The sequence below is a fragment of the Opisthorchis viverrini genome (genome assembly GCF_000715545.1).
Source record: "Opisthorchis viverrini unplaced genomic scaffold opera_v5_218, whole genome shotgun sequence".
Lineage (NCBI taxonomy): Eukaryota > Metazoa > Platyhelminthes > Trematoda > Opisthorchiida > Opisthorchiidae > Opisthorchis > Opisthorchis viverrini.
Window position 1 is genome coordinate 406,020 of NW_008751877.1, and position 17,619 is coordinate 423,638.

Here is a 17,619-nt window from a genome sequence, read left to right on the forward strand (position 1 = left end):
CTGCTCTTGGTCTGGCTGCCCCCGTTTGGCACTCCTGACATGGTTGCACATTGTGGAACGAAGTTCCAGCCAGTGTAGCCCGCGGGATCATTGCAGCACTGAAGCCCGCCTACCACGTCAAGGTGGCAGCTTTCGGTCAGAGCTTTAGCATCAAGACTACTGCTTCCAATGCACAGCTGCCTTCCCAATCCCCCACTTGACAGCCCACTGACAATGCTGGACTTATGCACCAATTTAACAGCTCGCGCGTGCAATGCGCAGCTACTTACCCCCTCCCCCAAATCATCGGTGAACGAAACTGCGGCAGCTGCAACCACTGTACGACGAGTACGCGGGCTCTTACAGTGACAATGATGATGATGTGAAGAACGGCGCGCTCGTGAGGTGACCAGAGGCACCCTAAGTTCAGGATGGCAAATGCGGCTTAGCAGTGTGCGACCAGCGGAATAGTTGTAAAAATGTTGCCCGAAGTACCGTCGCCACTACCTGAACAAAACGAGTTTGCGAATAGACGCATCAGGTCTTTCAGTCATCTTAGTATTTACTCCCGACATCCTTTTGTATATCCTGACATTAGAGCAGTATCCCTGGTTCTCGTTTTCCTGCTTACTTGTAATTCGGCACGGTCAGTTCGGTCAAAACTAACAGTTATGCACCGACATTATAACAAATATCACCTCCAAGATTGCAATATGGTTTTTTTATTTTTCGTCTCCGTGTGTTCTATAAAACTTTGAGACGGGTTACCGAGTTCACGGTAACGCCGTCTTTCACACAACGACTAGGAAAACCTCTTTCGTAGAGTGTGGACACTCGGATTACCGAGTTCACGGTAACGCCATCTTTCACACAACCACTAGGAAAGCCTCTTTCGTAGAGTGTGGACACTTGGCTTCGGGGGCCAACACCTGAAAACCCTTGCCATCGAAGTCCAAGATTCTTTTTTCTATACGGATTATTCCGCGCAGATTTGAAAGAAGTCAACGCGTGAAATGCCCTCGCGAAACCGAACACATTTAGTAACGGCATAGCCAAACAAACAGGGGTAGTTAAAAGTTCCTCGACATATAAATGGTTAGTAGCCGAACAACTGTATGTATGACGAGTATTTTAGTCTATATGGTAACTATGCTTTGGCTGCAGGTGTGACATAATAGGATGCATGCTCTAATACACAGTATTCTGCCCGCAGCGGTCCGTCCCAAAGTGTTCGAAGCTTATCGTGGTGGACCTTAGAAGCTTACCAGCATCCCCAAATTATTTTCTACAAGATTGGTTAATATATAATGATTCTATGAAGATTTTCTCTGGCCCTCCAACCTCAGACCTGCGATAGGCGTTGTATCGTATTTTAAGAGTTCAGCTCTGTAGCGACTTCCAGCCTTGCCAAAAGGGGCTGAAAACACTTCCGTCCTTTTCTTGGGATCAGGGTACCCAGAGGGCACGAAACATATAATTTAACGTAACTGTGTGCGCAGTCCACCATCGTGCTGGAACGTTGGTTGGGTCGTTATATTCACTGCATGTAGCTGGGCATATGAGCGAAAATATGTGGCTGCGGAGGCCGATACTTTTCACCTCCAATCCAAATACCTTCCCTCTCCTGCTCATTCAATACGCTGACACATAAAAAGCAGCTCCATGTATATCAGTGAGACCCCAATAGAGTGGCCGGTGGCACGTCGCCATTCAGGGTTTTTGGCTTATCCTCCACTGAGCCTCTAGCTTCCGGAGGCTTTAGAGTAACATTTAGCAATTCACCCAGCAAGCACTCTTCATTTTTTATATACAATGTTTTGTGCACAAAAAGCCAATATGAAAGGTCCATATGCGGTTATTGAGCTTAAGGCAAATTTACTCCCTCTAAACTTTCTGGGCTTTCCAGACACCAACAGTCAAGCTTAGGCCATTTGGCAGCCAATGTAGCTGTGTGCCTCTGAAAACGCCCCGAACCCACCGGCAATGTCTACTTTTCATTACTATATGGTCGTAATAGTCGAATCTCAACTGGCAGACTGTTCTTTTTCCTAGCAACTGGCACCTGCTTCTGGCGCTAAATCATAGAAAACGTTTGTGACATTGATGCCGAGAAATTCACTAGCTCATGAGGATCAATAGCTTGCCTATCTTCGAGTGCCTTCGGGAAGCTGCAATGCCCGGATACCTGTTCAACACGGAAGGTTTTATAGATATATATGGAAGGGGCAACTAAGTCTCGTCTGGTTTAGACACGAAGTTCAGTGGTAATGTACTGTCCATAAGGTGTTCTGAGGCAGAGATAAGTCTACATGTGTTGAGTTCCAGGTTTCCCTCTTAATCTAAGCTATCACGAAAAAGTGAAGCTGATTTGCGTCTCTTGCACACGATGTTTTCACCGCCGATTAAAATCTGGACTTATGTTACCTGCCTCAGCTACACCATTAAAAACTCTGACCGCAAACTGCTGCACCCCCATGGTGGCGTTTCAAACTTCGGTACGGTCATTCAGATGCAAAACTTCGGCTCGGTTAGCCGTAGGCAAATCGAAAGCTCACTTATCATCGTGGGTCTATGATTTTGGTCGATCTAATGGGGGGTAACTGAAAGATGGCTACCATGTCTTCTCAGACAAAGCATTACAGGACTGCCAGTGCCTCATTTACTATTTTTATTAGCAGCTGTTCTCAAATGATGATACGAAAAATGCAGGATCTCTGATGCGCATCCCAGAGAGGAGGGTTAACAGAGCTGTATAAGCGTTTTATGGCTGCGGTTTTCAGGATGCGCTTTTGGAGAGTCAGGGTGCATGAAGTTAAAGAAGCCTGTGTGAAAAGCACGGCCAACTTGAGTGCCATGTTCAAATAGCGCGAATAACGGAAAAATAGATGGAAGGGTAGCATTGCAATGTTTCTTGGTGAAAGAGAATCTTTTGAATTCCAAGGTATATGTTGAATTTAAGTGTATGTTGAGAATAGCAGGAGCTGATCCGAGGGAAATCGCTTGAAAGTAAACTTGTGTTTGAGAGCAATCGCAGCCAGCAACCAGGCTGCAAAGTGTTTGGGATGCAGATTTTCAGAGGGTGAGAAATATATTGCCGTGGCATATTATGTGCCGAATATGAACGGATACAAATCGGTCAACAAACACATTAGGGAATATTAGTTTTTCCCGCCTGAAACAGCAGCGTTTCTTTGGTAAAGAAGCTTGTGCGCACAAAAATGGCTGTTAATAGCAGAGAGTTATTCCATTTGTTTTAAACTTTACGCTCATGGAATCCCAGGCAATGAAATCGAACGGAAAAAGTGCAACTGCGCCCGGTAAACGGAAAATGGAAATGCCATCGTTTTTTCATTTCCATGCTTGTATTGCCCCGGTGTGCCTGCCAATTTATTGCTTATGCCCTATTATAATAAGTATTTCTCCTATTTCCAGTTATCATACATTCTTGTATTGTCTTTTTAAGTTCAATTATCACCAGTTCGATACTCGTGCCTTGATCTGTGCCACAACATCCCAATTCTCATTCTTGGAAATATTAAATTCTGTCACTGGAAGATATGGATTTCTACCTAGAACAAACTACGAAGATTTTGTTTCTACCATCCCAACGTGCATTTATATTCAGGTCTTAAATTCCTGTCATATTATTCATGCTAAATCCATGACATGCGCTGTTATTGGATAGAATCATGTTTGCCAGGCCTTCATATGTGTTTGGCAACGTAATTCTATGACCTGTCCGGTCCATGCACCATTCGTTTTCTGGAGTTGACAGCGGTGACTCGGCGACTGGTGACCCTTAATCTTACCGTCCTGTTAGGTTGACGTAGTAGAACTCAGTCAAGCTGTGATTCTTACCCACTATCTGGGAAGCTGTTGCTTGTCCGCTTTTTACCTGTCCACTGTCACTGCTCGCACTGACCCCTCATTTTGCACAACAAGGGCTCCATGTCGTGATGCTTTAGTAAGTCAGAATCTACCGCCCGATCCAGCTAGTCCAACAACAAAACTCCGTACTAGCTACCTCGACTACAAAGTTGTCGCCATCCTAAAACTAGACACCCACTCTGGCCCAACTAGTACCTGGTTTCTGAATCAGCAAACGTATCTAGCTTTCCTGGGTCCATTCAGCTTGTTGTCATCCCATTTTAGATTTTTTTCTATTGACACCGTTGTATTTTATGCCTCCAGGCACTCGCCACACACTACTGCTTTCGTTCTATTTCTTTCCGTTGCCCCTCCTCCCAAACCTAAATCCTCGACTGCGGTTGCCCAAACGCCCCGTAGAACTGTTATTCATTCAAATTGGCTGGTCCCCGGTCTGCATTCACATGGACCCCAGCGAAAGGGAGATTGTCTGTGACCTCGCATCCGACCGACTCACCGTGTGAATACCCGCCTCACCCAGATCTGGCTACCGCGGAACAGCGTTTCCTTTTTCCGATCGCGGCATATTTGACGTCCGTTGCGGGGCTGTCCATAAATCGGAGCGTGTCAGCTGAGTGATGGTATGGCACTGTCACACCCAGTGTGGTGGCGATCCCACAACTATTTTCTTCAGAATGTAGACCGCAATCCTTCGCCCACTCAAGCCTGTAGTCACAACTACGAGCAAATTTTTATCCGGCTCCGTCCCTGGGACGAGTTCTATTGTACCTGATGAATGTTCGCTCAAATTTGGTTAGTCCAGTTTTCTGCTACGATTTCGGCTTGCCTCTTTCTCAAATTCAAATCCGTATACGGTGTTTGGGTGGCCCTATGTATGAGCACCATGTTACCATCCAAACTACTCCCTGAGCCTGGGTCCCCTGCAAAAGCGCAACCAGTGAGTCTGCTTAGTTAAAGACTGAAGCGACTTTCTGGGGTAAAACGCCGTGTACTCCTAATTCGAATTATCCCATCTCCACCTTTGCCCGTTGCGACTGCGGCCGTTGGCCCACCGCCCAAGGTCACTCATGGCCGGCAATGGCTTTCAGATTTAGTTCATGCCAGCCGGCTGTCTTTGAACTAGTTGAACTTCATTCTCATTGTTTCCTACAAGTTGGGAGGGAAATCTATTATTATTTCATCGGATATTTCCCACTGTTTATGATATTGTTCTCTTTTCGCACAATCCGCAATCCGCACTTCCACAACTCCCCAGTCATGCTTCATTCTGACCGAGAACGTATGATCATGCAAGACGGTATGCCACTCACAAGCTGGTAATAAACATTATCATTGCTATTATCAGGCATTATCAAATCCTCTCGTTTGTACCTTTGCTCTAGCGTACTAATATGATCACACCTGTTGGCATACCATCCAACAGATGGGAATAAATATCACTACTGTTGCATAACCTCTTAGTCGCACTTCATAATTGTTACCGTGACACATTCAGTAAACACCTGGTTTCAGTGAGGAATGTAGATTACGGCATGACATCCCGGCTCAAAAAATGGATTAAGATTGTGCAGATCATAGATCCATTCTGGTAGTTGCCCATCGTGGGTTGCCTCGCATTCATTCGTGTCCCGTTCTTTTGCAACCGTTTGCTAATAAATAGATTTATAACTGTGGATAATCTGATGATTCCAGTCCCCGCTGTGACACTGAACGCATCCCTCATTAGAGGAATTTTTGCCGGATACCACCTTACTTTGCCAAAGAACATTTGTGGAGTTACATTCCACCCCGTCGTTCATTTTTATCCGGTAGATTTTATAAAACGGATCTTTTTAAGATATCAAATAAGCCGTTATAAACAGGCCGTGAGACTATTAGATTTCCCTACTGGAAAACGTTAATAATAACTTGAAAACGTCGGGTTTTCAAGGCATCAGATTACTCTCTCGTTCGTAGGATGAGAGAGCAACGCTATTAACGTCAATGCTACACATAGTACGAATCGTTTCGAAAAAGCCATCACAACTACAGACGCAACTTCTATACTCTTGCGACCGCAGAATACCCGTAAATTGACAGATCTGCCACACATACATACGTATGGTGCATAGGGCCCCAGTCGCTGCATAATGATATTTTTTGTTTTAAAACATGTGAGAATGAGACTTTCGGCTCCTTCGATTTTTAAGTTAAACATCCGTAGAAAGCGCAGCTTCGACCGTAAATAATAATCTTACCTGATTACAGATAAGTTCTGCCTGTTTTTTAAGGTTGAAATTTTCATCAACGAAATCCCATTAAACTTGGTGATTATACTTAGCAATGTAATGCCCTATGATTACGTTGAAGGCGGCTTGATGGTTCAGGTTTCATGGCTGCCTGTGAGGTAAGGGGTCCAAATCTCTTGTCAGGCGGTCAAGTTCCTGGCTAGATGACACCCTAAAATGAGCAGTTTACACACACCGTGGACGGAAAACACCAGTGGTCAGCAACTGAGAGCAACAATGAATTCTGCAACCACAATCGGGCCTATCGGATGGTTTGAGTTTCTGGAAATTTGGAAACGGCGGTTCGGACGGCGAAGTTTATTAGTGTTTTGCAGCGTTGTGATCCGTTTTCGCGACGCCGCCCAAATATAGCCAGCGGTTTAGAGCTCAGGTTTGCGGAAGTATCAGTCAGATATCCCGCAGGGCTTTGGGCCGATTAAATGCCGCATTAATGATTAGTCCTTCTAAGCTTTTGGTTTTCTTGTGGTGTAGTGGTCCGACTACCCAAAAGGCTACGTTACCAGGATTGTGTGGCAAAGAAATAAAAATAAAAAGTTTAGATTGAGTATACGATGATAGAGTTCAGATGAAACATTATTACTAAGACTTGTTCTCCCTAAAAGCGCTCGTCGTTGGTCCAGGTCAGGGAATACATAATAATCCAATCCTGGTAGTCCAGAAGTTATCTTATGGACAGTTCTCACACATGTTAAATTCCCAAGATAGTCTGAAATGTTTTGACACAAGAGTTAGCACATGAACCTCGCGAATGACCGCTGTGAGTGCGAGCGAATACAGAACAGAAAGTCGAAGCATGTGACCACCTTTGTCTTGCGTAAAATTGTACAAATATCCTTTCGTATTCGAACAAAAAAATGTCTATGCAACTGGCAAAATACGCAATGTTTCAAAGAAAGCAAAAGAAAGGCACAAAACACCACAGTGGTTGGGAATTTCAAAACCGGCTTCCCTGGTTTTGAACACGGCCAGAGGAACTATCGGATTTTGGCAAAAGTCTCATTGCCTTTACCAAAAACAATATGAATAACGCTGGTAACGTACAACGGTAAATTAACCGTACTAAACATTTACGAGGGATCCCCTTTTAGCTCCGTAAGTCTGACTAAATTTTTGCATGAAGATTCGTGACCTTATGGTTGTCATAAGGAACCCCCGTGGGCAATTTTTCGAATTTTTTCAGCCAAATGGAGGAAGATCCGAATTTCCCCCATATACCGATTGAAAGAACGCTAGCTATCATTAAACCCGAGGCTATCCGTTTTTCGGATGAAATAGAAGAGAAGATTTTACAGAATCAGTTTTTCATAATCCAAGTGAGTGTGAGAATTTCGCTCATTGCGGGAATCTTCTTCAGAAAAGACGAGTCCACCTGACTCCAGAACAGGCTAGTGAACTTTATGCCGAACATTATGGGAAAATGTTTTTTCCCTCATTGGTATCTTATATGAGCAGTGGACCAATAAGTGTTTTAGTACTGGCAAAGGATAACGCCGTGATGAGTTGGCAAAAGCTAATTGGGCCGGCAAATTCGGTGAAGGCGAGATCCCTAGTACCAACAAGGTAGTTTTCCGTTTTTGAATGAATTATCCACCTTAGCCTGCGAGCACTTTATGGCACCGATGATCAGCAAAATGCCCTTCATGGTAGTGATAGTATTGCAAGCGCTGAAAAAGAGATTCGGTTCTTTTTCCAAGATAGTGAGTTTGTTCTTGATGTTGAAATGCTCAGCTGCTAAACAAAAGCCATTTTAAATCATTTCATTATAAACTGCACATTATGTCGAAGGAACTCGTTATCAGACATTGTTTTTAATTAAGGTGAATTAATATGTAGCAATGACGGTTCACAACTTCCATTTTTGTCACATCACAGCATTTGACGCTGAAATTGTAAAAACTTCCCATTCTTGGTGTACTCTTATTGGCTGAGGATACAAAAATTTGGTGCACTACCGCTTTGAACAGCGTTACCCTCTCGGCCGACATCACAAGCACAAGCGACATCACAAGCTTTTTGTCTCATCTTGGCAGTTTTTCGGGTGACATAACCAATGTTCCGGAAATTCCGTCTTACAGCGTTACCATCGTGCGTGTTCCAGTTCAGGTTTGGCAGACCCGTCGTCACTGCGTTGGAGTGAAAATGTTCACGCATCAGTCTATAAAGCCCTCATTGCTGGGAAGGAAGATTTTGTGTCGTGAACTGTAAACACGGATACACTTTGACGTTTCGGAGAATAATCCTGTTTTATGCCATTCATAGCCGATGTTTTTGTCATGCTATAGTGCACAAGAGTGACAAATATTTCAAGGTTTACCTTCCAAGTAATCAAATAAACGCTTTGTGGCCCAAACCCATGCCTTAAGCGACTTCAGTTTTCAACTCCATTGGCTGTTCTGTTCTACCAAAATGAAACGACACGCAATAGTCTTGAAGTTGTGACTAAACCAAAATTAAATTGATGCGCTTTTTCCACAAACAAAGCGAAATGTTTGGTTAATCTAAAACGGCCTCCTGAGGCTAAGACTTTCTACAAATCAGAGTAAACAAAGCATAAGTATGTTCAATTTTGCTATCAATGTATAACCAAGTGCTGCTTATGCCAGTCGACTGACTTCCTCGAAGGGCTTTTTCTCACGACCACGTGAAGGGTGGAAGAGAGCCAGAGGCGGTCAAACAACTGCTTGGCAGCGAAGTATAAAAGCCATTACCAGAAAACTCAGCTGCGCTAGTCATTGCTATCTTCCTGGATGGGGACCCCGAGACGGGCCATATCCATAGTTAGAGACATTGTCAGACATGACCCAGTTATGCCCTTAATGGCACTCATGCATCCAAGCTATTGCCTTCAATGCATAGCTCCCTTCCCAATCCACCCAATTCACAGTCCACCTGCAATGCTGTATTTACGCACTAATTTATCAGCTCCCACCTCCAATACGCAACTGCCTACCCCATCTCCCCGAATCATCGGTGAACGAAACTGTGACAGTTACAACCAATGTACGACAAGTAAACGGTTATTACAGCTGACAATGATGATGATGATGATGACGATTATGAGAACCAAGTGCTTTGATAGGCAAATAAATTCTGTGTATTTCCTCTAGGTTCATCTACATCACATTCCATCTTTATATGCCAAAGATCGTAAATTACTGTATGAGGAGTTTCTAAGTTGCCACTGTCCTCAATCAGGATTTTGAGCAATTTGGTCCCCGTACGCATTAGGTAACATTAAATGCGTCCAGAGATGGCGATCTTAGTGTTAACTGAGGAAGTTGCGGACTTAAAAAGAATAACTCATATTCCAGAGTCAGCATACGAATTCAAAATTGTGTAACTTATTTTAATTAACTATTCCTTGATAATAAAACCTGAAGATAACATTAACCGGATCTAACAAGTTCAAATCCTCCATGCTGGGACCGACCACCGGTTTCACTATTCTGAAGAAGTGAGCGAACTTTACGCTGTCTCACAAAATAGCAACTGAAATAACATATTAGCTTTGTATATCCTCTATATGGCATCAGACGGCCGTTTCATCAGTGAGACAACAACCAAAATCTAAAATGATATGGTTTCATTTTGGAGTAAGGGAGTGTTCCTGTTTTTCTCCGTATGTTTTCTATTCCACTTGGGAAAAAAGTCAAATAGTTTGCTGACAAATGTTTTATGTTTGTTGAGCCATGAACTAGTAGGGCTTATATTATTGCAGTCATTGTCTTTAACTTACATGGTCTGTTTCAAGGGCTTCAAGCCGTCGTCATAAAAGTGGAAAAGTTGGATCGTTGATGCAAAACAGGCTTGCCCTTGTCAAGAGAAAACCGTCAGACCAGCCAAAAGGTGACTTCAGAATGTTAAGCAAATTACTATAACAAACGTCTTCTCTGTGACAATTTTTGTATAGAATATTGCAGAACTAGCAAATGCCCCAAAAACAAAGTTTACGATAACAAAAATTTAAGGTTTACCAGGGTGGGGAGTATTTCCACTGTAAACCGCACCAACTCTTACAATGAAACAGCCCATCTAAATCGTTATTGGGCTGTCTTATCCAAGTTATTTCTGTCAACTAACCTCTCCCTCTTTATACCCTAGTTCTAGAGCCGTAGTATTTTTTCTACTTTACCATCAGCATGGGCTTCGCCACCCTTGTTACAATACTTGGAGTCCTTTATTGGCGCTTCTCGTGAGCTTAGTTGTTTTTTGCTTACTTTTACTTCTATCCCAAGAATGTCACCATTGTGGATCAAATGATATAGTTTTACAACCCACAGACCATTTCTTGGCAGCACTCAGCATCTGTGAAATAATGTGATTGATTATCTGACACGTCAAAGCCAAAGGAATTACATTTTCTCATAAATTCGACCTGCAAAATTTTTATGCGCTTGGTCAGATGAAAGATTCTGGTATGCAGGCTGAGGCATTAACCTAACAGCTATCACATAAGCTTGATAGTGCTTCTTCAACCTAAAGCAAGGGATCTAGGAAACAAACTATCTTACGAGTTTGCCATGCCCAAGAATTCATCAAACTGTGCATTAACAATACGCGTCGTTTCTCATTTCACCCATATGGTTTCATGTTTATATCGTCAGTTTTGCTTTGCTTAATTTATTGAAATATTAGTTAACTGCACAAGAACCAAATTTGAGGTTATCTTGTAATGGGCAATGTCCCCAAAGGGCAACACCCTCGTTCGCGAGACTTTGAGCCCCAGAATACGTTGGATACGTTAGAGCAACATACCTTTGTTTTCCACAGATCTTTGGCTTCTCTAAAACATGGTAAAACATTTCTGTCCCCATCTTCAGCCACTTTTGATGCGCCACATAGAGAGCATCAGTAAATAAGTAGAAGGCCCATGCTGTGTTAAGGAATGATGTGTTCAGCTGACCGGTGTTGATTTTGGGACACCTGGTTGAGTATCGCGTTGTTATTGCTAATGTGACACTGAAATATCAGACTAATTTAACGCCGTCGTTTGCATTCATTTGAGAAGGAGATTAAAATTTGATGCGCCACATAGAGAGCATCAGTAAATAAGTAGAAGGCCCATGCTGTGTTAAGGAATGATGTGTTCAGCTGACCGGTGTTGATTTTGGGACACCTGGTTGAGTATCGCGTTGTTATTGCTAATGTGACACTGAAATATCAGACTAATTTAACGCCGTCGTTTGCATTCATTTGAGAAGGAGATTAAAAAATCATGTGGGTATTGGTAGGTATTTAGCACCTAGCGGTTACAAAATGTCCGCAAACTAAACGGTAGCCAAAATTTTCACGTGTGCACTCAGATACTGGGATTTTTATTATTACCGTCAACTTACGTATGCAAAAAAGAAGAAACTTAATAAAAACAGTGTGCTAGTATACATAACCCTTCCCACCACGTGTCGCTCCCTGTTCCATCATATACTAACCCCTAACCACATCAATGAGAGTGAAAAAAGTCGACTCATTGTAAGAATTTGGAGTTAGATATAACTAAAGAAACACTAAATGCTAATGAACGTAATTTGGAATTAACGTCCGGCGCTGTGATCAATGTCTGAACAAAAGGCTAATAGCCATAAAACCATTGAAAATAACAAGAAAAACTTCCTCTTCCATAAGACATCCGTGAAGCTTGGTCGACCACATGTTATAACTGGTATTGACGGAAACTCTTCATGAATGTTTTCGATGAAATCGACCAAGTCTTAGTCGCCTTTCTAATCATTTGATAACTTCAGTGTGTCGAAATACAGCAAAATGCTTAGACCGTTCCCGTGTAGTCCAGTAAATGAGTTTCGGACTAGCTTCTTTTGAAAAATGACGGCTTAACCACTGACGGGTCCCTTCAGACCGATTGTTGTTTTCTTCTCAATAAATAGTACAAATGTTGCGCAGCCAACGCTGTGCATGAGTATTTGCATGTTGAAAATAACCGCTCAAATACTATGTAATTGTTTATAGCATGAGGTGATTGACGGCTCAGATTATCCGTCCGCTAGGAAAATGGCTGAAAACTTTAGCACAGCAGATAAGATTGTCATCTGGGAAACAAACGTTTCTCTTCGTCACACACATATCGACCCAAAACCTAACATTCCTGTAAAGAGCGGAGAATCAAGTAGCCCTTGGAGATTCAGTTTTATGATAACGTACTTGGTAGGAGAACTTGAAGGTTCTCTCACTTTTGACTAGTTATTCTCTGCTCAAATAGGTATGCATCAACAGCTTATTTTTTCTTCCCACAGCCGTGATGGAACCCATACCTTATAGAGTCACCGCGAAGGATTATCTTACTCGGCATGTAAATCCAACATTGTTACGTGGGCTGACAGAGGTCTGCAAGCAAAAGCCCAAAGATCCCATCGTAAGTACTATTTTGGATGATCGTATGATATGTTTTGTCTCGTAACTTCAGCACACACGTGTACCGCACTGGTTCAAAATCAATAAATTATGAAGGCCTTGCCAGCTCGTGGAATTTTGTTGTTTTGCGTCTGATTGCTTTGCAAAAACTTCAAGTAACCCCACGCTGGGTGTTGTTCTTTTATCTGAAGACCAGATAACGCTCCTTTTTGCTGTATTTTAAATTGTATTAGGTCTTTGAGAATAATGGACTTCGTTCATTGTTTTTGAAATCAAATAAATGGGCGGTTAGATATGTTGTGGTAAAATTGTGATGAGTTGTAGTCAAAGAAATACACCGACCCATGAGGCGTAGGAGACTTTGTAAGATACAATTTCTTGTAATTTCAGGGGAGTTTTTATAGTATTGTTTTGTCCAGTTGGCTGGATAGACATCCATATGTGAAAATATCAAACCCATTATCAAAATCTATAGCTCAAAACAAGTCTTCTCTGCAGGAAAGTGCGGCAACGACTAAAATAGACAGCGCTATTGAATGATATAAGGATTATGTGGGCATCGTGACAATCAACTAGGGTTCTAACATTAAATGGAAGTGAAAGCAATCATACTTGCACAATTTGTATATGCGAATGACACACACACCAAATAAGCCCCTGGACGATCGTGCCCAAATCTGTGCCTAGTGATCTAATTAGGAGCGTTCTTAAAGTTCTGACTTGCTGGGAATGGTGTATCATAGTCAAGCAAGAAAAGCGAAAGAAGACACAAAGTCGTGCTTTAGATTAAGCAATTCACATGGGCTTCCGCAAAGTATCTTTGCAAGATACAAGTAAATTGACGCAGAAAAAGTCCACAAAAATCACTGAAATGGTATGGGTTATTTTGGTGGAGTCTGTGGAGTTTGGGTCCTTAACTATAATGAGGTTCCCATACGTAAGACTAAAATAACTTTCTATTGATATGCTTTTCTGGAAAGATAACCGAAATTCCAATGACTTCATCATCACAAGTAGCTAGACAAATCATTATATCCGCTCATCTGAAAGACAATTTACCCTATCTGTACAGATCACAACACTTACCTTAAGTCCCTTCTGACACATCATCGTTAATCTAAACAGAGCATCTAAAACGGTGAGTTTATAAATAACGTAAGCATTCGTGTCCTGTTTTGCTTCCCCTATGGTTTAGCGTCAAGTCGCATTGTATCTATCGACTGGTCAACATTTCAGAATGGAAAGCAACGCTATCCCCAGTTGATGAGGCTGGTGCTGGTTTTCCAAGTGCTAATGGCAATCTGTTGGGCATCGTTGTCTAAAGAACTGAAGAAGTTTCCAGCTCGTGTCTGGTAGGCCATTGGCTGCGAAGGCCTCTAATGTATACTGGCACACGCAAGACCTGCTGTGAATCAATTATTGTTACCTTCCTAACCACCTAGAAATATCGGTCTCAAATCAAATATAAACTTCCAATATTTCCATGCATTGTTTACGTATTTTCAGGTGATAGTTCAGGTTGTCCATCAATTGGCACGAAAAATATTATTATATCTTGAAGACATTTGATTATGAATAGTATAAGGCCTCCCCATAATTGATTATGCAGACCGATTATCCATGCTGAAAAGCCTTACGCAGTGGGATTCACAAGACGTCACCTCTAAATTCTTTGAGGAAATTTAGGTAATTCCACTGCGGCTGTTACATTCCCGTAGAATTCGACTTTATACTAAAAAGCTGTCTTAACTTTGCTGAAACCCAGCAGCAGTGTGCAGTTCACGAATCACCATCCCGGTTTGAGCTTGGCAGATTTCGAGGGGTAGTCGAACACAATACATGTCAGGTGGGACGTTGAAACACCCAACATTCAAGCGTGAAGTTTATATCAGGTGATCTGGTTCTGTCTGCCTTCACAATAGGCTGATTCCTGGATAATAGATCTTTGATGGAAAAAACAAACTCCATGCAGCCCGATGTGCACGAAATCTCGCTGTGCAACCATCCTTTTCCGAAACCTTTACCATCGATACACGAAGAAGTGAGGATAAAAACCATTACATTTTAGAGCATGGATTATAGCTCGATAAGGAGACAAATTAACTGAATGTAAAAACAAGAAGTTAACTTTTCAAGAGCAAATAAAGAAACCTTTGTTCTACTGCCTTTGACATTCCGTGAGCCCGTGAACCAAAAAGTTGGACAACCACAGATTACGTGAAAGCCAAGGAACAGAAGGAAGTCTCCAACTACGAAAAATGGAGGTGTATGCACGCTCTCCTCAGAACACTTAAGTCTCCACTTGGATGCCAGAAAGGATCGATTGACAGATTTATATGGAGCTGGCGCTGACAGTTTACCTTCACAATCGTGAAATCTTTTCCAATTACTGCTTACGGAAACGGTTCTCAACGAGCATCGTGAAACCTCTTCTACGATAGTTTAAAGTGACACTGTACACTGGGGGCAACAATTATCTACGAATACCAACCGTGCGCAACAAAAGAACTTGAGGCAAGTCATCAGACTATCGCAGATTTAGGAAACAGGCCTGGCGAAATCATAACTGACCGGCAGCGTCTCAGCGTTTTGCAACCAAACATGATGGCTGAAATAACTGTCGACGCAGACCCAAGTCATACTACTGCCAACAGTGTTGACACGTAAATCCGGTAGACATGAGTGTGAGACACCAGCAAGCAGTTAATTATCCGTCGTGAAAATTACCAATCTAAGTGACTGTTGGACAGAATAAACAGACAGGATGAAAGGTGTGCCGAAGGACATGGGGAAATCAGACTCCTAAACAACATTTTGAGATAAGGTAATGCTCGAACATTCAAATGTATAGGATCAATATCTCGGATGTGCCTGTTTTTCTTCGTTCAAGATACGTCAATCACAATGTAGTGGTATAATTCTGAGTTTAGTGAGTTTAGTGCTGGTTATAGATTGCAAGTCTCTAGAGGAAATGAGTAGGACTAACGTTTTTCTAAAGTCTTCTATAAACTTGCTTTTTATACTCTGAAGCAGCTGAATATGGATGGAAAAACTGCATGAGTGACCGATACGTCGCATCCGTTATTCACTTAGGTGTGTTTTGAATTACAATTGTAACAGGTGAAATGTTTCCAAACTTTCAGAGAGATTTGCTAAACAATCGGTGAATTTATTGCTGGGCAACGTTTCGCTTTTGACAAAAAAGCTTCGTCAGGCCAAGTTAATAAGTAAGTAGGTTTATTGGGTTTTAGGGCAGTCAGGAAACCAATCCGTGAGATTCCTTATGACTAGTGACTTGATCAGTGCTGGGTGTTCAGCCTGATGTTCCTGTCTATTGGTTAGTGGGGATGACTAAGATTTACGATATATTGATTTGGGGGATTTGTCTTCATGATGAACCCGGATGTTTCGTCCTTGTTTTTTTCAGTCTAGGACACCCTAATGGAAAATTCCCAAACGTCTTCCAATTGATTGTCTCCAAACATTCTTGTTCATTAAATTTAGTTATTTTTCACCAATCTTTCCCATCTTATTTCAGCCCTGGCTTGCCGACTGGCTTGTTGATAATAATCCGAACAAGCCCAGTGTGAACAGCCGGTATACGGTTTCCAAACATTTATGAGTGATGGAAGATCAGGAGAAGGTATTCAAAGCGTTTCGTTCAAACCGGATTCTTGCCGAAAGAACTAGTGCTACAATATATTCGATGGCCCAGAATAGACATGATGTAAACCTTGGACTCCTTGGAAAGTTGCCTTGAAAATCCCATAAACAGACGTATACAAACTATACGTATAAACGAGTCCTTAATGAAGGGTATCTAAATACCACATTTGGAGGCGTTTTTGAATTTTCAGTCAGTAAATCGATGAATTCCACAATTCCACAGTCTGAGGATGTCTCGCTGATTTGGAGAAAGGACGTTGAACCCAGCTTCATGATTTCAAAATCTCAGCTGGATATTGTGTTACTAAATGTTGGAATTTTCAAGTTTATGACCTCAGTCTTTGTTTGTGCTGACAACTGAGTTCGTGCCAGTATGAGCCGGTAAAAGGCTACGTTCTGACAACTACTTGCGAAGCTGGACCGTCATCCGAATAGCAATCACGTCTGAACCGATTCGCCTTGTGGAAGGCCGGTCACAGTACGACCTGTGTACGTGATCGGTAGTCGACTGAATTAAAACGGAATATCCGCGTGTGCCTCATCAGGTCACGATTAGTTTGCGAGGTTTTGCCATTTGTTTTCACTTGCCCATTTTAAGTACAAATACCTGAATGTCATTCGGAGGAATCAGGAAGTGGAGAAGGATATACTGATTCCGCAACCATCACTAGCTAGTTAATAGGATTAAAATCTACCTTAAGTATTCGCCATTAACTGCTATGCGGTGATGCGAATAAAGTACTGGGGAAAAACGACCGATTGCAAACCTAGATCTTTCACCTACTTGTGCCCTTAACATACTGGAAACGAACTTGGTTTTTAAATGACGCTGTGTAAAAGCTGTGGGCTGGGAACAAGTTCCCAAAAGAGCCCCTATAGCACGATATGGAGTTATCGGTTTCTGAAAGGAATCAGCCACATATTTGTCACTGTCACTAATACAAACAACCCAGTCGTCGAAAAGCTTGATTCTCCACTTAACATTTTGCGATTTTATTCCTCAAGCGATATTTCCCTCCCCGGAGGGATAAACATATCAAGAAAAATGGAAATCATTCGCTCCGGGAGGACTTTACTCCGATGGGGAGCAGGAGTCTGAAATTGTTTTAAAATGCCACGAAGATACATAAGAATACATCTACAACAGGCTGCTGAATCTGCTCTTTTGTTTTTTGAGCATTCTCCACCCCTGGGACCACATCCCACTTTATTACCAATTTTCCAAACCATGAACGTGATATGCTGCACTATTCAATTTTATAGCCGATTTGTGTACATACTTGTCGGCATTCTCTTCGTCGCTGTGTTTGTGAGTTCCGCGGAATTGAAACCACAGTCTAGCCTAAGATTGATCAGAACGAAGTCCTATCAATAGCTTCACACTTTTCAGCCGTTGAACTCATCAGCAAGGCCGAGCTGCTGAGTATGGACT

The 17,619-nt window shown here is 42.3% G+C and overlaps 1 protein-coding gene across 1 annotated transcript; it reads left to right on the forward strand.

Annotated features, from left to right (window-relative positions):
* Positions 1–4,944: 4,944 nt before the first annotated feature.
* T265_08469 (hypothetical protein) lies at positions 4,945–16,400 on the forward strand (the record flags this gene model as incomplete). The annotated part of the gene is made up of 6 exons (XM_009174281.1): positions 4,945–5,164; positions 7,302–7,468; positions 7,510–7,715; positions 7,752–7,852; positions 12,404–12,522; positions 16,060–16,400. The coding sequence occupies 6 exons, from the start codon at positions 4,945–4,947 to the stop codon at positions 16,141–16,143; spliced, it is 897 nt and encodes a 298-aa protein (XP_009172545.1).
* Positions 16,401–17,619: the final 1,219 nt, after the last annotated feature.